Source organism: Musca autumnalis, unplaced genomic scaffold (assembly GCF_047663935.1).
Source record: "Musca autumnalis isolate F117 unplaced genomic scaffold, ASM4766393v1 scaffold_1, whole genome shotgun sequence".
Classification (NCBI taxonomy): Eukaryota; Metazoa; Arthropoda; class Insecta; order Diptera; family Muscidae; genus Musca; species Musca autumnalis.
The window spans coordinates 156,392,157-156,413,270 of record NW_027411644.1 but is presented as its reverse complement, the minus strand read 5'-3'; the positions used below and the strand labels follow the sequence as shown (position 1 = coordinate 156,413,270).

At 36.2% G+C, this 21,114-nt stretch overlaps 1 protein-coding gene across 1 annotated transcript; it reads right to left on the bottom strand.

Annotated features, from left to right (window-relative positions):
* Positions 1-12,111: 12,111 nt before the first annotated feature.
* On the bottom strand, positions 12,112-20,190 carry SMC1 (structural maintenance of chromosomes 1). The gene is made up of 14 exons (XM_073958656.1): positions 20,114-20,190; positions 19,809-20,030; positions 19,376-19,745; positions 19,092-19,260; positions 18,136-19,029; positions 17,949-18,077; positions 17,424-17,879; positions 17,246-17,359; positions 13,895-14,150; positions 13,519-13,823; positions 13,339-13,460; positions 12,768-13,271; positions 12,523-12,700; positions 12,112-12,464 (listed from the first exon to the last, which is right to left on the bottom strand). The coding sequence occupies exons 2-14, from the start codon at positions 19,987-19,989 to the stop codon at positions 12,402-12,404; spliced, it is 3,741 nt and encodes a 1,246-aa protein (XP_073814757.1). The 5' UTR covers positions 19,990-20,030; positions 20,114-20,190; the 3' UTR covers positions 12,112-12,401.
* Positions 20,191-21,114: the final 924 nt, after the last annotated feature.

Sequence of the window (21,114 nt, the reverse complement as noted above, 5' to 3'; positions counted from 1 at the left end):
TTATGGGAATTTTGTGGACGTACGAACATGCCGGCAAAAATATGGATTTATATTAAAGCTCACACGTGGTGCGAAGAAGGTACCAGAAGGAATGCATTGATATAGTGTAGTTTGGAAGTAGATCTTATTTTGGGAATCATTTCTTTACGACAGATATCACGCCCACCAGTAATTTCACTTGGTTACGTATAACATAGAGGTTTTGGACCACTATGTCAGGAAGCATGCCCACGAAAACCTAATATCGCAGTAAACAGGAGTAGGATCGGCATAAATTTTCAAAATGTCTTTGAACAGAACCTAAACTGAACTTTGGTTGGGGGTAGGTACCTTAAGGAAAAGACCGATGTAGACCATTTTCAAAGTTAAACTTAATTTGGACAAAATATTTGGAGATCCAAAGATTGGACCAAATCGATTGCTCCGTTCAAGATAATTGTGTACGCCCAAAATTAATTTTGGGCGTTATGTCCGCACTGACCCCGGACTTAACGCCCAAAATAAAATTGGGTGTTATGTCCGCCCTAACTCCGGACATAAGGCCCAAAAAAAATCGGACACAACGCCCAAAATGTTATAATATGTTTTTTTTCGTATTTTAATGATTTAAAATTAATATTTGTAATGCAGCGCCGGTTTCAATTGCTGTGTTCCAAAACCTACAATAAACTATTATTTTTTGAAATTTCTGTCAAACTTTATTATAAAGAAAAATTTTTTAAAATTTTCGAAATGGTAGTTTTATAATGGATAAGTAGATTTTAAAAATAATTTGATTGATCCCTAAAAAAATAAACATCATTCAGTTGATTTTAAACCAGTTGGACGCATAAGGAGCCAAGCTATGATGTCGAAATCTCCCTCAGAAATTTATTAACACATTTCCAGCGTTGAGTGATTGACAGCGTGTTGAGTGATTTATTTCTTATTGTGAATTAAAAATTGAGTCATACAGGTATGTGATGAAAATCGATTTCGATTTCAAAACGAGTCGAAAACGATTGTAGGTGTGATGCATGTACATTTTTCGATCTCGAATCGTTTTCGATATCGGTTTCATATTCCATTGTGTTCTATGGAAATTTGATCAAAAAAGGGTGTGATGCAATCCGATAATCGTTTGTTTTTCTCGTTTTGAAAACGGTCATATTTTTGTGGTCGATTTATAAACGATGTAATGAATGTAAGCTCGTTTAGAGAATAGATAAATTTCGATTTATTTTCCCTACTTTTGGCATATTTTGTTGAGAAAATGTTTGATATTTTGATAAAAAAAAAGCATAGAACAAAAAATGTACTTTTAACATCCAAATTGGTGAATGCACCCGCTTAATATGTTGTTATGCACTGTTTGTAGATCTCATTATGTAATATCACAAGAATTCCCTCACTAAGCTTCCATATAGGCCCATTTAAATAAGAACACACATTTATCTTATTTTTCAGTCAATTTGTTTCGGTTTTTGCTTTCGCCACAGCAAAAAAATTGTATGCCGCTTTCATCTGAGGATTTGGGGTCACTAGTCTGTTTTTTGTTGGGGGAATTTAATGAAATTGAAACAACGTGGAATTGAAATTCGATGCGGTTTCCGTCACATCTAAATACGATTCACTCGTTTTGGGCAAATCGTTTTTATCCCAAATCGATTGGGAATTCATCACATACCTGATAGATAAAATTGAAAGATGTTGAAAGTGATCGAGCGAAAGTCGAAAACGGTATATTTTATAAAAAATCGCGCGCGCGATTTCTTATAAAATATACCGTTTTCGACTTTTGCTCGATCGCTTTCGTAAGTTGTTATGTTGAATGTTAATATGTATTTAAAATTGTTTGCTTATTGTAAATAAATTAAGTTATAGAACAAATCTGAATATGCTGGAAGCGATGGAGCAAAAGTCAAAAAATGTATATTTTATAAAAAATCGCGCGCGCGATTTCTTATAAAATATACCGTTTTCGACTTTTGCTCCATCGCTTCCAGCATAACATTCGAAAATCGGAAAAAATTCGGAAGATTATCGGATGTTTGATCCGATATTCGGAAAAAAATCGGAAGATTATCGGATGTTTGATCCGATATTCGGAAAAAAATCGGAAGATTATCGGATGTTTGATCCGATATTCGGAAAAAAATCGGAAGATTATCGGATATTTTATCCGATATATGGAAAAAAAAATCTGAATATTTTCGTAAGGTTTTATCCGAAAATCGGAAAAAAATTCCGGTGATTTATATTTCGGAAAATGTTCGGATGTTTAATGCGAATTTTTTTATTCTTTATTTCATCATCTTCACAAGTTGGATTTAATAGTATTCATTGCTGCTGCCCGCTGATATTGTGTGTTTGCAAAATTATAAAACACAACTTTTCCTAATAAAGTTTCCATGTGTCATCACGATGTTGTTCTTTATTTGGCGTATCTAAAATAGAATTAACAATCCCCCTTATTACGGTTGGCGTAGTCGTATGTATTCAAATGTCGTAGGCGTAGTCGTAGTTTGCATTTTGTATATGATGACAAATTATATACTACGAACATTTTTATATTTTACAGTATCATAGATTCATAAAATATCGAAAGAAACAAATTCATCATTCCCTGGACGGATTTCTTAGGCTATAAATAAAATTTATTTTTTTGATACGACAAATCGGTATCACGTATGGCGTTGAAATGCGAGGAAAGAGTCGTGACCGATTTTGTTAACGACTGCATATAAAAATAAAAACAAATCAATTTCAAAACAATTTTTTGGCAATGATTAATGAAATATATTGGAAAATAACTAAAATAAATAAAAATTTTACTTCTTTAATTCATTTTCGTATGACAACTTTCTTGTTTTTATCAGATGACAAACTTCCTATTGAAAATCTGTTAGAGTCCTCGTATAAAGATTCAAGCAATGCAAATTTCTTAGTTCTTGTTCAAAAGATGACTTCGAACGAATTATTTTACAATTAAAAAAATATTTTTTTTTAAATGAGAAAAAAATTGTCGTTGTCGTAAATTTTTCGTGATACCATAAAATAACCCTACGACAACGACTACGCCAATTACTACAAAAACGTCTACGCCGAACAATTATTTTGATTGTAAAAACTGTAGGGTTGGTTTTTCTTCTGGATTAAAAGCTTAAACATGATCTACTAACAATTCTATTATTTTTTTTATTAAAAGAATTCTTTAAAATGTGATATTTTAGCTTTTAAGGACGAATATATTCATTATACCAATCAGTCGTTTCGACACGTCAACTTGCAATTTTGGATACGACTACGCCAATCGTAATAAGGCTGAATATTTGTTATTATAAACAGCTTTTTACAAAATGTGTATGCAAACTTCCAATTTTAATTTGTTTTGAAACACACAATAATTTGTTCCGCTACGTCTTACTCACTTAAATGCTGCGAAATAACTAAAAAACAAGGTACAGCATGCAAACAAAGCAAAGAAATTTCCCTTGCCGCTGGCGTTGTTTGTATACAATCAACTCTCAACCGGAGTTCGGGATTTTTGCTCGCGAGAAAAATACACAGATCAAAAATTCTTTCAGATTATGTGCAGAGTACTCGGAAACTAATCGGAAAGAAAACAAATCAAAATTTCCCTTCCGAGATTGTGCAGAGCACTCGGAAAATAATCGGAAAGAAAGGTTACGAAATCTCGGAAAAAAATCGGATATCAGAGCCATCGGCAAAAATTGTTGGGTTCTCTCAATTATATATACATATAATAATTTATTTATTACATACACATATAATTCAATTCTATTTCTAAATAAATCTAAATTTTAATTATGAACAGGGAAAATCTTTAATTTTGGAAAACGGACACAACGCCCAATGGGCCTTATGTCCGCTATGGTGGAGGACTAAACGCCCAATTTCACTTTGGACGTTAAGTCCGGGTTCAGGGCGGACATAACGCCCAAAATTGATTTTGGGCTTTATGTCCGTTGGGCGTTAAGTCAGGTCGCCTTATTTCTCAGGTCGGGCAAAAACATCATACTTTCCAACGGTGGCAAAATATCCCTCAGCGTAATGTAGACGACATTTCCGGATCAACCATAAAAAACTTTTATACAAATGGTGTCGTAAACACGCCGTTCGGAATTGTCGATAACAAGTATGTCATTAAGCCAATATGAAGCGGCATGCACTCATTAATATGAGAGAAATCTTCCATGTCCCTTAGAAAATGGGTTTGGGAACATATGTATGAATGTCAAATATATAATTATTCGTAGTTTCGTCACTTTCACTATGTTCGCATTCACTTCTAGATTCATCACAACCACTATTTACATCACAAATCCTGAAAAATTCTTCAGGTTCATATTTTTTTATGATTCCAAAGTTCAATGACTTTTTTGTCTTTTAAGACTGTTTTATATTTTGTAGGCATCGGCAATTATATTTTAGCACAACACGGATATAATTATTTAGTTCACACAACGCGGATATACATTTAATCACATAAAAACTAAGAGATCGATGTAAAGTACAAAAAAAATTCTACGAAAACTAATTTATCAACAAATGTCAGACTTTAGAAAAGTTTGTGCCAGTAATAGTTTTACAAGCATTGTTATAAATTGATTGTGAATTTTCTATTTTTATAATATTAGTCTCAAGTGCTATTACTTTTTATTTTTATTTGGTATGTTGGGATATCATAGACAACCAGAGACATTCGATAAAGCAATAAAATGTAAAATTTGTATTGCTTATTCCATAAATTGTACGGTAATCTTAATATTTCATTGGGTGTATGTACACTTTTTCCCTATTATTTTTTTAATTTTTATAGAATTTACCGTTATTCGTATTATGGAATAAATTTCTGTTGTATGTAATATTGTTTATTAGGGATATGAGATAGAACTATGTACTTGGATTTTCATAAAAATGCTTCCTTACCCTAAAGTATAGTACACATTGACAAGCAAAACTGACAGTCATCGAGGTCTATTTCGTAAATATCAAAGCCTAACTGAAAAATTTCTTTTGTAATCTCTAAATAATGCCATATATATATTGTATTTCAAACGTTTTTAGCTAAATAAAAGTTGTTATTTGCCCGAAAATTGTCCTAAAAGTACGTTGACTGTCAGTTTTGAATGATGGTGTGTACTCCCCTTTAAAACCCGATATTTATAGGTTGTATGTAGACTTTTTTTGTTGACTGTATGTACGTTTGTGTGATCATTGTCGTAGTCGTTGAGGAGAATCTGACAGAACAAAATGCATCAGAAGTAAAAATGATACATGTTTGCATTTTACCTGTGTTAAAAATGCGTGTTTTGACGTTTTGAAACACGTTGATTCGCAATTGTTAAGTACTATGGCGTTAAAAAACATAACCCGCACATTTCCAGACATTTGTTAAGCGATGTACGATACGGAAGTAAGCCATGATCTTTTTAACCCAAGAAATTCGTCCATTTCCATCTAATAAGAATATACAAAATCCGAAGTCTACTATTGACATTTTTACAGTACATTTTGTATGATTTTATTAAGCAAACACATGTCGTTTATAAATATTTGCAATAATTTTGTCTTGTAGATGTCTCAAAATATGAAATTTCATAAAAATATGAAATTTCTTGAAACTTTTTTTTTCAAAGTCCCAATTTACATTAGGCGAGTTTACTTGCGGCAATTGTCAGTTTGTAGGTGAGAGAGGGTGCTGAGAGGCAAAGGGTTACCATATGCCTCACCTCTCTCTCCTACAAAATGACAATTGCCGCAAGTAAACTCGCCCAATGTAAATTGGGACAAACTCTCATGCTGTTTGCTGGGGAGATTTTTTCCACAAAAGACACCAAATTCTCCCACAATTTAATATAGAGATTCGAACTTCATTCAGAATGAGGGAAGCTGGGAAATGGGGAAAACACTCCCACAAAATTTTATTCAGAATACGAAAATGTGGGAATGGGAAAAAATTCCCCACTCCCATGCGTTCAGAATAGAGCTGCTTATGTAAACATGCCTTGAATACGATGATAAAATTAGCGAGAAGCAAACGGTTATGTTATTTTGGTTGTGTGCCCCCTATACGCAAAGGAATTGACAGTTGAAACCTAGTGGATTTCGTAAATGTAAACCAAGCATAAAGCCACTTTTGATGAGGTGTGGAAGGATGTTGCGTAGCAATTAAGTAGTAGTGGTCCATCAACCTGTACACCAGATGAATGTCTTTTTCGTACGTCCCACTATCACAATGTATATATGAATGACACATATACAGCCCTATTCTGAACGCATGGGAGTTGGGAATTTTTTCCCATTCCCACATTTTCGTATTCTGAATAAAATTTTGTGGGAGTTTTTTTCCCATTTCCCATCTCCCCTCATTCTGAATGAAGTTCGAATTGGGAATTTGTTCCCATGGGAAAAAAGTATACATTCTCTATCTTGAATTGTGGGAGAATTTTGTGTCTTTTTGTGGGAAAAATCTCCCCAGCAAACAGTGTGGGAGTTTGAAAAAAATGTTCAAGAAATTTCATATTTTTATGAAATTTCATATTATAAGACATCTACACGACAAAATTATTGCAAATATTTATAATCGCCATGTGTTTGCTTAATAAAAGCATACAAAATGTACTGTAAAATATGCCATTAGTAGACTTCGGATTTTGCATATTCTTATATGATACAAAAACCTGCAAGAATCTAACATGTTTTACACCGATAAAAATTTTCCTTTATGTTATCGAACAAAACAAAAAAAAAATGTAGTAAAAATTAGTAGATTTTTGCAGTTCTGGAACAGACCATATGTATTGAAATACGAGAAAAAGAGTCATGGTTGATTCTGTTAACGCAGCACAGCAAATAAAAACAAATCAATTTCAAAAGAATTTTTGGCAATAATTATTAAAATATATTGGAAAATAACCATAATATATACAATCTTTACAACTTGTATTCATTTTCGTAATATAATCTTCCGGTTTTTTAAATCAGACGACTAACGTTCTATTGAAAACGTATTAGTCTCCTCAACGACACGACAACTATCACACAAACGTACATACATATATGCTAAATTATTGCAATGCTATTCCATTTTCCGAAATGCCTTTTCTTGAATAGGATCGTTATTTTTGAACGTAGAAGCTTGAAATTTTGCAAGGGCATGTGTTTTAGTTTTAGATTCAATCAAAAACGTATTTTATTTCTTTTTTTTGAGATACGTTTTCTGAAATACATATGTAATAATCGAGAAAAAAAATATCCGAATTTTTCTTTTTGAATTTTTTTTAAAATATGCAAAATACGAGTTCTAGCGATCATTAGGAATAAGTAAAACTAGCGATATACGCCTTAAACCCCTAACTAAAATTATTCCGAATCAACATACAATTTTTAAATTAGTTGCAAACTTAAAAAGTTCCTATTACTTTATACACAAAACTTATGTTTGCCTACTAATTAAAAAAATGCTTACACCAATTCGCAAATTCTGAAGAAAATGTGCTTATTAGAACAACACCACACATCGTTGACTCCATTCGCTTAAAAAATCCATAAATCAATGCACGGTTGTTGAAGTGAGTTGTGCTTTGCTAATCTAATTCAAAAACCGCGAATTCAATGCAAATAGGCATTTTGTATTACAAAACAAAATTACATCCCCCCAAAAGTATGCTATAATAATTTGGAGTAACTGATTTCGAATTTCGAAATTCCAGCTCCCATCATTTGCTGTTCCCACGTCGTTGAGAATATGGAAAACGTGGGAATGGGAAATTTCGCTCCCATGGGAAACAGTTCCCATGGGAATGTTCAGAATAGGGCTGATAGTCTGAATATATTTCAATCAAAATTCCAAAAGTATTCCATAGCTATTCGCGCAGGCGGTAGAAAACTTTGCAACTTGGTTTTTTGCGGGTTCGGAATACGTCATCCTCCACACTGTTGAATGGAGAACCAGAAACAATCTGACAAAATCAATGACATGTGTTATAGTACGTTTATATATAGCCGGATTTAACAAACTCACTGGGTTTCAAATGTCAATTTCATTGCTTTTATTTCAAATAAATCCTCATAAAGAAGGATAACCCTCCAAAAAGCTATAATATAAACATGGCCTTAGTCATTAGGGATACGTAAAATCGATTTCGGTTAATCGATTATTAACCGTAAAATTTCCAAAAGTCTTCTTAGTCGACTTTCGGAAGACAGAGTCAACTATTAGTCGTAGTCTGTTATTATTCGTAGTCGTCTATTAATCGTGGTCGACTATTAGTCGTAGTTGACTATTGGGTGTGCTAAAACCGCATAATCGACGGTACTTTTTTATACATATAACCATCACGGATCTCATCAACGAAAATGGTCGATTATATTCGATTATAATCGGTTTTCGGCGGTTAACGATTAATCGAAAGTCGAGTTTTAAGTTTTTTACGAAAACCGAATAATCGATTATTGCAATTCACTGGGTATCCCTAATAGTCATGTACATACTGCGAATTTCACATTCTTCTATTACATTGAGGCTTGGGTACATAAGCTGCCTCGCTTGGTTGCCTTGCTTTCCTGCTTCATTTCTGACATAACATAAAATAAAAGAATAAAGAAGGCCGAGACAATTTCGAACTATGTTTTTTTTATTCTTTTATTTTTGTTATGTCAGAAATGAAGCAGGAAAGCAAGACAACCAGGCGATGCAGCGTATGTACCCAGGCCTTTATCACCTCTAAAATTTTTATTTTGCTTATTTTGTTTTTCAGTCATTTTTTGGTCAAAGTAAAAAAACGCTCCTCTCAGTAACCATAACTCGTTATCGGCGATTATTTTCGATCGCTTTACGTAATACAAATTTTAAATTTTGTTGCAGAGACGACTGACAACGTGGCAAGAACATATCCCCAGTTTTAGAAATAAATAGGGTTTACGTACATATGTAGGTGACAAAAGTAGTTTTGGAAATTTTCAGCGTAATTTTTAGCAGTTTGTGGGGTAGGTATCATAAACATTGGGCATAATTTGTCCAAATCAGCACAACACAGTTGTCTCCATCACCAGACCGCCCAATTTCATCACCTCTGAACGCCACACTTTCATCAATCATGAGAAAGCTAATTGGTCGAGTTTCAGAGAGTTCACTAATCACGGTTTCAGAGATCCTTCTGATGTTTGGGTAGCAGAACGCACGTTCCGAGACATCATCACTGCTGCAGTCGCTCGCCATATACCTGCTGGTCGAATACCCGAAGTGAGACCAATCTTCCCGGCAGAGGCGACGGAATTAGCAAATGAGCGTTATGAGCTTCGTCGTGCCAACCCCAGTGACCCCAGAGTCAATGAGCTGACACTGCAGGTTAATAGGATGGTCGGTGAGCATAAGCGGAATAAGTGGTTAAATCATCTAAAGAGTTGCAACATTGCACCCGCATAGGTACATGATTAATATTCCCGTCCGGGATGTTTTAGCCTAAACTAAAAAATTATTGAGATTAGACAGATATGATGATCAATCATAATTTCATATGGTCTTACATATTTTATTATAGTAGAAAACGCTTGATACTTTTTTACATTTTATTATTTACTTAAACCGTAATCTTTGTGCATTAACCTAAGTTGGTTCTAAACATTAAAAATACGTCAAAATCGGAAATTAAACAATGTTCTGCTTTAGACTCTACAAATCAACATTTACACGACAAATATAACTAGTGATAGGTGCATCCTTCTAAACCTTGTAATCACGCTACAGGTCGCAATTTTGATCGGATCGTCGGATCGGGTGTTGATGGGAGTCCCGGAGTCAAAATACTTATTTGGAGAAAAAGTCAACGTTTTTTTTCCAAAGCGAATATCTCAGCTTCTATAAGGGGTACACAAAAAGCAAAAAGCCGTAGGTGGTCAAACAACGAAGATATCACAATAATCGCAAATAAAATCCAAATTTAATTTTTGCGATTTTTCGATTGTTTGAGTGGAGTATTCCCCCATTGGCTCAACTTCATTTTATTACCCTCTATTACAGAGAGTAATGTTTTTCAAAACGAACTGATAGTGTTGCAAAATTTTACTGATCGCTACCAATATCATGATTTCATCCCGGCGAAGGGAATTATCAATTGGCTTCTCAGTTTTTGAAATGATGCCTTTTTAGCGAAAAACCGAACTCTTTAAGTGTCTAGTATTCTCGTATGAATGAGAATCACACTCACTTTTCGGCTTTTCCAAAGAAACACCAAAATCAAAATATTTTGCAACATGTCAGCACGTATCAACTAAGAATTCTTCGAATTCTGTGAGTTGAAAAGAACACCAACACAGTTGCCTGTGATGTTGTTATTGGAATTTTGTTTTTTTTTTTTTTAACAAAGCTCCATTCATTCGCCCGTGCCTCGGCTGTTTTTTGTTTTAATTATAATGACGAATATCACAGCTTTGGTTATGGACTTCGCAAAAGCAAAGCCTGACTATGAAAGTAGAAAATCCCATCTTTACAATGATGCAAAGCAGGTTGGCGTAGGTGGCCAAATAACAGAGATATCGCAATAGTCGGTAATACATCCCATTTTTCCATTTTTTTAATTACGCTACAAGTCGCAATTTTGATCGGATCGTCACGAAATTTTGATGGTTAATGGTTAGAGGAAGGATGATGGTAGGATAATATGCAGGGGTCGGAACGGACAAAAAACTCATTTGGATAAAAAGTCAACGTTTTAATCCATCACAAATATCTCAGCGTCTATAAGGGTGGACCAAAAGCAAAACCTGACAATGAAAGTAGAAAATATCACCTTTCTAACGATGTAAAGTTGTTGTTGTTGTTGCAGTATATAATGCTGGGATGGCAGCCGCTGGCCGAAACACTTTTGGTTTCGGGTCAATCCGGTACGTAAGAACCCGCTGCCTTGGGATTGACGATGTAAAGTAGGTTGTCGTTGGTGGTCAAACAATGAATATATCGCAATAGTCTCTAATGATTTTCAACTTTTCATTTTTGCGATTTTAATTATAATGACGAATATCACAGCTTTAGTTGGGGACTTTCCAAAAGCAAAATCCGACTATGAAAGTAGAAAATCCCATCTTTAAAATGGTGCAAAGCAGGTTGTCGCAATAGTCAGTAATACATCCCATTTTTCCATTTTTTAATCACGCTTCAGGTGGCAATTTTGATCGGATTGTGACGAAATTTTGTGGGTTAATGGGGGCCCATAGAGGAAGAGGCCTATTGATTTTTGTGATGGTAGGATAATATGCAGGGGACGGAATGGACATAAAATTTATGTGCACAAAAATTCAACGTTTTATTCTTATGCGAATATCTCCGTTTTTAGTAGACGTATTCCAAAAGCAAAAACCGTTAATGGATGAGGAAAATATCACCTTTATTTTGATGCAAAATAGGTTGGCGCACATCCTACTTTCCCATTTTTTTATTTGAATTGTACTAATGGGTATCTCATCTTTGTTTGGATGCGTTTCAGCAATGAACATTCTGATCTTTAAAATGTTCCCAATTTCGTTACCAAAATTGGTGAAATGCTTGTGATGTTGAAAAAGACATCACAATTTATGGAAATTTATTTCCATGTCAGTTATTTCTGGTTCTGTTGTACATTAGGGCTATAAACCCTTTTGATATTTTTTCTACTTAAAATTTTAAATTTGCTTAAAATATTTGCCACCGTGTAGAACATTTTCTAAATCAATCTGTCTTCTTATAAGCAATCTGATCTATCCTCTACAGTTACTTATTCTTCTCTCTTGTCTTACCATTTTCCACTTCCCTCATTTCCCACCTATCCAACTTAATTCAACATCTCCTCCCACATACCAATACCGAAACAAATCAGTCACACATCACAATCTGCAGTCACACAGCATCATGTAGCCGCATCCACAATAACCAACACACACAGCTACATCATCACATCACAACAACAACATCATCTCTACAATAAATAACTCCAATGAACCTCAAGGTCTCCGAGTGGAGTGGCTGTCAGCACGGCAGCTGCGCATCCTAAACCTAACCTACCCGTCGGGGATTTTTTAGCCTAAACTAAAAAATTATTAAGATTAGACAGATATGATGATCAATCATAATTTCATATGGTCTTACATATTTTATTATAGTAGAAAACGCTTGATACTTTTTTACATTTTATTATTTACTTAAACCGTAATCTTTGTGCATTAACCTAAGTTGGTTCTAAACATTAAAAATACGTCAAAATCGGAAATTAAACAATGTTCTGCTTTAGACTCTACAAATCAACATTTACACGACAAATATAACTAGTGATAGGTGCATCATAATTATCAAATAATACAATAACTATGTAGGTTGGTTTTGTGAAACACGTATCGAACGTGGAAGGCTGCTACTCCTATTATTACTTATCCGCGAATCGAGTCAAATCAAACATATAAACATTTGAAACCAAACAATCACCATCCTGAAAATAAAAAATTTGTTACAGTTTTAGTGGAAACAGAATTTAAATTTAAACATACTCCCGGCGTTATGCCAACTAAGGCATCAGCATGTCCATAAAACTCTTCTTTCAAGGAAATAACAATGGTTTGCAAGTTGGTAGTGTGATCTCGTATATACGAGGCAACTTTGCCAATGTTTGTATTATCTAAAGCGGCATCGATTTCATCAAGTACAAAAAATGGAGCAGGTTGATAACTGAAATGTGTAAAAAAAATTAATACAAAATGCATTATTTAGGCATTAGATATTATCCTCAACGTACTTGTGTATGGAAAATAGTAAAGCTAAGGCTGCAATTGTTTTTTCACCACCACTTAAATTGCTCATGGGTTGGAAACGTTTGCCTGGTGCTACGCAATTATAATTGATACCATCCAAATAGGGCTCTTCGGGATTATCTGGACCCAAATAGGCTTGGGCCGCTTCATTACGTGCAAGTTTCTTGTAAATGCCATCAATTGCATCGGATATATGATTACAACACTGGGTAAAGCGGTCAGAGCGTTCATTCTTCACACGTTCAAATGCAGCTTTAGCCTTTTTCGCTTTGCGACGGGCATTTTCAAACTCCTCATTTGTTAGTTGCACTTTTTCTGTAACAGCGTCAAGTTTCTGAACAGCTTTTAGATTTGGTGTTTGTATACGCTCCAAAACATCCAACTTAGCTTGTAGATCTTTTTGTAATCTTTCATTTGTTTTCTTAAAATTCGAATCATCTTTAAGTTTGCAAATATCACGTGGTAAACTTGAATAATCAACCTCAATGCTGAAAAGTGAATAATAAGAAGATTAGGAAGGCGTAAATGTTAAATTTTGAATTAAAAGTCTCCTACTTGGTTTCCTTATCTACAACAGCATTAGCGGATGTTGAGGGTGTATTACTGTCAATTTCTCCACCTTGACCCACACAATCGTCCAGCGATCCTCTTAACAGTGGTATAGAAATACAGTCCATCTGAAACATTTTCGTGTTAATGACAATTAAATAAAAATAGTAAGTTATCCCATCCTACCTTTGCCTGCATCAACAGATTGTGACGTTCATTTTTCTTTGTTTCAATTTTTGCCTCAATTGATGACACCATTGATCCAACATTATGAATTTCCTTGGCCAAATTAGCAACATCTTTGCGTGCTTTGGCAATTTCTTCTTCCATGTCATCGACAGCCTGCTTTTTCTCAGCTTTTTGTTGTTTTAATTTTTCCATTTTTTCTTTGTCTTCGTCGATTTCGCTTAGATAGCGTTTTTCAGCCGCACGAAGCTTTTCCAAAGAATCTTCTTCGTCCTGAACACTACGTTCCCAACGATCAACATTTTCTGTACAAAATAAATAAAATTGTGTTAATAATTTTGTATGTATATAAAGAGTCAATAATATGTTGTTGTACTTCGTGTGTCCTTTTGCTTTTCAAAATCTAACTGGGTGTTAATTGCATCAATTTGCTGTTCAAATTCGGCACGTTTGCGAGCCCTCTCCTGCTGCATTACCAATTCACGTTCTTCGTATTGACGTATATTTTTAACGCCTAAACGGCGACAGAAGGCAGCGAATACTTTATCTTCGACATTATTCATATTTTCCTTGATTTCTTGGATATGCTCTTCACGCTTTTCCATGCGCCTTTCAATTTCAGTTATTTTTGGCTGAAAATAATAAATTGATTTATTATTGTGTTATTTTTATCAACTTTCTATTAAATGTTATATGTGTATGTATTTATTTCCCGGCAATGGCGACGGGATGATCTTCGTCGTGTCAATCCCAGTGACCCCAGAGTCAGGGAGCTGACACTGGAAGTGAACAGGTTGGTCCGTGAGCATTAACGGAAAAATCATCTGAAGAGTTGCAACATTGTAGCCGGAATAAGTGAATTGTGGGCAACGGTTAAGTCACTCTCGAACCCTAGAAAGAAGGAACACAGAGCATCAGTCACCTTTGGCGACGTTACGCTGACTGATCCAAAGAGGTGGGCAAATCATTTTAGTCGGCAGTTTGTGGACCACCCAGGGAGTGACAGGGTGAGGAGGAGAGTACTACGTCGCATTAGATCTCTTCCTGCCGAGGATGAACAACCACAATTTACAATGTTTGCAAATGTCATCAGGATGCGATGCTGCGAATGTCATCGGGAACGCTAAGTCATCTAAAGCGTTCGGCACTGATGGAATCTCCATGGTAATGCGGAAACAGGATGTGCCGGGAGTTGAGTATATCACTAAAGTTTTCAACCTGTCGTTGGCCGCCCATATCGTTCCCGAAGTCAGGACAATGGGCAGGGTGGTCCCGCTACTGAAGCCAGGCAAGGATGCCAGCAATGGAGAATCATACAGACCTATTTCGCTTTTGTCGCTCGTGGCAAAGACCCTTGAGGCTTTAGTCCTCCCCAGCGTTAGAAATAGCTATCCAGTTGCCGATCATCAGCATGGGTTCCGTAAGCAGCACAGCACGGCAACAGCGCTGCACGCCATCTCCTCACATATCAGAGCAGGCCGTGTGACAGCACAGTGATCGTGACACTTAACTTATCAAAAGCCTTTGATACTCTTCTGTATACCGCGCCCTCTAGACGGCATTGAGATCGTAATGTATGCACACGATTGTACGATCTTGGCGTCGGGTTCCTTTCCTGATGTCATTTGTGAAAAGCTGAACTCCTTCTTTCACCGATCTTACCATCTTTTCCACGCGAAGAATATGCAAATATCCGCCTCTAAATCTACGGCCAGTCCGTTCACCATATGGACGGCACAGGTGAGTACAGCGTTGAATGTAATGGCCGATAGTAACAGAATTCCGACTACAAACTACAACTATGTGTCACGTCATATTCACGTCGTCCGCACGTGCCACAACTAGGTGCAGATAAAGAAACCTTGGTGACCACATATAACGCGATAGGTCGATCTGTGGTAAGCTATGCGGCGCCAGTTTGGTCCGCGAATGTAAATGGAACGCGATGGAAAGATATTCAAACTTGTCAGAATCTACATGAGGAGGTAAAGTTCTTCCAGTACAGCAACACAATGGCATGCTTTCGTTACAGTACTTGCTCGGGTGTTACCGTGAGAGCCATCCTAATCACCATATGGTAGATAGGACCCCCACCTAGGCAGGTCAAGAGAGATCTTCATGATCTAGAAAGATAGGTCCAGCGTTGCAAGAGAGAACTCCTAGATCAACAGGCATATCAAGCCGGTTCGAACAGCATTCAAACAAATGCAACGGAGATGCCATAAACAACTATCGTACGAATGCGATCCTCAGAGGACATTCTCCATCTATCGCAGCTGAGAAGCGTCAAATAACTCCAGTATATCTGCGGTTAAATCCCATCGAAGTCGCAGCATTCCTAAAACTGGAGATAGACCCTGAGCCAGATTAAGCAGAAGAATGAACATAGAAACATATAATAAAATCACTGCTACAACAACGACCGGTTTATAAGTTGCTATTAATCATTCTCTATCTCTGTCGGAGGTTATGAAGAGGTTGTGTGATAGTGTCAATCTGGATGGCCTGGATGGAAAGATTTGTGTCGGAGGAGAAATTCTGTACACTTAAAATTAGCGCTTTGTCTCTTTGAGAACCGTTTTTCTAAATATGTGTCTGAATCGATCGGACACATAAAAGTACTGATGGGCCTCAACAAAATCTCTGGATTTCTCTACAATCGCCAGGATTGAATTTAAGGTAATCGGGAACTCTTTACAAATCTCCGATGGTAGGGAAGGGCAATACCTTAAAAGACATAAATATGTTACAATTGGAGTAAGGTTACAGACAGAATGCGCAGCTGCCGTTGATTATTGGCAGCCACTTTACTCGGAGACGACCAGTGGTCCAGAAGAGATAAAAAAGGTGGGAATGCGAAAGGAAGGGAAAAGGAAAGAGGTAGGGAAGAGAAACGGGGTTTGTTGAACTTGCAGAGTCTATGATGTCCCGCTCCATAGCCACTTAAGGCTCCTGCAATTAGTTAACAGGGCTGCAGGATCTATGGAGGAAAATAATAGAGATACAATCTCATACACCCCCAACAGCCTGTGTCTTTTAATTTCCAGGACATTAGCAGAGAAGGTGCTTGATTGTTTCAGTCTATTCCACATTTTAGCATTGCATGTTATGTGATGATGCAATGCTAAATGTTGTTGTCCTCACATTTGCCTGTCGTATATCGATGCCTTACTTCCTCAGCCTCGTATCTTAAAAAATAAACATTTTAAGAAAAGATATAAACGGTCATTTATTATAGATTGGAGTTTGGGTAACGGTTTAAATGCAATTATTGGGGGATTAGATGTACTCAATTTTCTAATAATTGCATTGAAACTTTTACCCTACCTACGATGTATCAAAAAATTAATCGTTTTATATCTCTCCGGAAAAAAATTATTTTTTAAGATACGAGGTTGAGGAGGAGGGCATCGATATTTAATGCTGCAATGACCCGTCTATAACCGGAACCGACACCACCCTGTCGATATTCAGTATGTTAAGTGTGTCTATGGACAAATTGAGTACTTTTGATGAGGCATTCGACTGATTCGGTCTTACATCGAAAATTCGTCCGGCTGAGATAAAGTTAGCGATTACAACAGGGGCAGTTTCCCTGGAATTTCTTTGACAAACCGAAATGGCAAATTGTTCCCTTCCGCAACGATATTTCGAAAGTATATTGCACACGAAATTAAAGCCTTCTCTTTTATGGCTTTTATCGTTATTAACAAATAAAAAAACTTACCCCAAATGCATCTAATTGACTTTGGACTTGTTGCAATTGTTTGTCAAATTGTGATATTGACTTCTTCGATGACTCCAAATCCACCATACTGTATTTTAAACGATTTTCCAGACCCTAGAAAATATAAACCAAAAAATGTGGTACTAAATATGCTAGTGCTAGGAATGGCAATTCCTACCTTAATTTGAGATTCCACAGTGGCCAGCTCACTTTGCTTGCGGGATTTCTTAACGAGTTCTTTAAGCTCTTCGCTCAATTTTTCCTTTTGCATTTTCAGCTGAGCCATATGCTTTTCGTCCCACCGTTTAGCTTTACGGGCCAAATCGTGACTACCACCAGATATAAGTCCAGATTTTTGATAAAATGTACCATCCAGAGCCAAGGCATCATATCGTGAGCGATCTAATTCGTAGGCAACTTTCATGGCATCTTCCGGAGTTTCACAGACCAGAGCATTGCCAGTGGCAAAAAGTACGGCACGTTCAATTTCCTTAGGTTCGAATTTTAGAACATCAAACACCAGTTTTACGTTACGTGGTTCACTAATATTCCTCAGTCGTTCTTTAAGTGGTTTCACTTGTAAGTAATCCAGCGGTAAAAAAGTTTCTACTTCCAACATTTGCTCCTTAAGTATCTGCAAACATTTTTGAAAAATTATATTGTAAACGTTTATATAACATAAACTCTATGTTGTCTTAATTACCTGAATACATTGACGGGCGGTTTTTTCGGTATCCACAATTATGGCTTCCATAAATTTACCCAAGACTTTGGTTACAGCCACATTGTAACGTTTATGAGTCGGTTGACACATATTTATCATACGATCATACTATAAAGATACAGATTTATTTCATAATACGCCTCACAAACAACAACATGAAACTTACCACCCCCGGTACTTGTTTCTTAAAAAGTTCCACAACTTCTTGTTTCTTTTTTCTACGGGCATCTTCATGTTTATCACTTCTCGCATCACCCAATTGATCTCTAACGTCTTCCAATATACTTTGAATTTCCGCAATTTTCTCTTTCGAACAACCCACATCACGTTTTAATTCATCTTTGATACGATTTTGCTCCTCCAAGGCTGCTTCTGAAGATTTTATATGATCCATTAATTTGTCACGCCTCTTTATGGCTTCTTCACGTTGCAACGTAAGTTTCTTCAGTGCCTCTTCTACAGATGCTCGACGATTTGTTTCACCATCAAGTAAATCTTGATCAGATTTTTGTTCTCGATTAACAGAGTCCAATTGTGAGCGATATTTGGTAGCGGTCGCTTCAGCTTCTTGTTTGAGACTATCATATTCCTGAACTAGACCTTCTTCCATGTGTACACTTTTACCACGACGTGTTGATTCATTCGCTATTTCATCCTCAAATCGTTTCTTAAGCTGTTCCACCTCGTTCAGTTGCTTCTCCAGCTTGCGTATATCTTGCTGATGTGCATTATCAGCTTCCCGCGCTGTTTCTAGTGTTTTCGCCAATGATTTTAACTTTTTCTGACAATGTGCAACTTTTTCTTTGGCTTTAATGTAAAGCGGATGCTTCTTATTCATTTGTGTTTCAAATTCACGTATCTCCTGATCCACTTTAGCCAAATCACGATTCAGTTTTCCCGACTCTTTTTTCTTATCTTTAAGCACATCGTCTACAGCAGCTTTACGGCTTTCCACTTCTTTGACATCTTTTTGCTTTAGCTCTAATTCTTCATTAAGTTTTTCTATGTCCTTTTCCACATGATAGAGCCGAAATAGTTGATATTCCACCTTTTTCTCATTCTGAAATATGAGCAAAGTAAAAATTATATCCGATTCATTACAAATTGAGTGCAATTTCTTACATATTCATTTTTTAAACGGGCATAACGTTCTGCTTCCATCTTTTCATGTTTGGCTTCTTTCCGTTCAGCTGCAATGCCTTTCTTCTTTTGATATGTATATTGTGTCTCCTCTTCCGCCAGTACCATTTCTTGCTTAAGGCGATTATAGTCTTCCTTTAGTAAACCAGAACTGAAAAAATAATGTACAAAAGTCGTAGTTCGGATTTACACTGTTCCTTCTAGGATATTTCGAAATATATCTCAAAATAATAACATTTTTATCAACGGTCCTCCTAAACACCTACCCACTAATCTCTTCAAATAAAGCTGTCCTCTCCTTTGGCGTTTTCATAGCAATGTTTTCAACAGCCCCTTGAAATACTAAGAAATTTTTAGCTTTTACATTAATGCCCATCTTTTCCAATCTCGCCAGGTAGGCTGAACTTGAGACGCTATTGCCATTAATCCTATATTCAGATGATCCGCCAATAACTGCACGCTGGAAATCAAGTTTATAATCACCATTCACAATAAACTTGGCGGTAACATAACAGCTACGTGCCACAGGTCTTCCAATCGAAGAACCATGTATAAGATCATTCAAACGTTTTACACGCAAACTTGTAGTTTTTTCACCCATAACAAAACTGATTGCATCCATAAAGTTGGACTTGCCTGAAAAGAAATCAAAGAAATATATTAACCATTCAACTCGACATATTTCCGTCCAATCCTTACCAGAACCATTGGGACCAATAACAGCTGTAAATTGCTTAAGTGGACCCACTAGAACATGTCCTCGATAAGACTTGAAATTTTCCATCTCAATGTATTGGAGGAATGAGGCTTCGATCTCGTTGGGCGGTGTTGTTTGAGCAGATGTTAGTGTCACATCGGCAGCATTCTCTTCCTCTGCCATAGTGGCGCTATTTTTATGTCACACTGTTGATTGACGTAGATCTGTTGATTTGTAAAATGTAGAAATGTAGTTCAATGGTTCCTTTATTTACTTTTCTCTTCAGTAAATGCAATAATTGTTGCACCTTTCCAATGAATCTGTTGAAGATGTTGGTAAAACGACGCGCTTTCTAGTGATGTTATGCCTTTGACTAGCGTTGCCAGCATTTTCGATTTTGTCCCCATACTGGGATGTGGGGTTCTGTATGAAATGAATGTGTGGGTTAGATCAAATAAAAATTTATGAGTTTTAAGAATGCTAATACTCTTTCTTGCATTGTAACATCACAACGTTGTATTTCTTGTGATGAAATATTGTTTTTTTTTAGTATTTGTGGAAGAATTTTTCTGATCATAATAAAAGTGGTGGCAACGCTGGCTGCGACAACAACATGTTATCGTTTTGTTATCGAATTAATTGCTGCCACTAAAAAGTAATGCCAACTTCCATCGGAATGGCGATTTTATTTTTCTAATTTATAACCCCCTGTTTTCGTAAAAAAAAATTATTGTTCTCACACGAATTGTCAAATTTTGTAGATCGATTTACTCGCCTTAGCGCAAATTTGGAACGCTGATTTTCGTTACTTAAGTGGAACAAGGCAAAACGGAATTTTCCTTTGAAGTCAGTACCACGTCCAGTTGTAGCGATGGGGGAGTGGGAGAGAGGGCCTTTCATACAAAGGTTTCGCAAATGTTGGTGGAGCGGAGGTCATGATACCAAATAGAGGGATTTAACAGCATACCAAGAATATGAAGAGCTTATTGCGGACCATAGCACTTTCTCTCGGAATTGGATCTTGTGTTCGGGTTTCGGCCATTTCGAAATCTAAATAAATAGGAGTGGCATATCCACGATAGTATCGATTTTATCTATATTTTGAAACGAAAATATCGAAAAAATCGAATGGGGCCGATATCGATAGTTTGTCATCTAGGTGCCGAGCTAGGGATGCCCAAATTATTACGAATATAGACGAACGAACAAAAAATAGTTACAAAAACAGGGGGTAAGTCTGTACGATAATCCAATAATTTGTACAAATTTTTACTGAATGCTGTTCGATAACAAAATTATCCAGCAAGA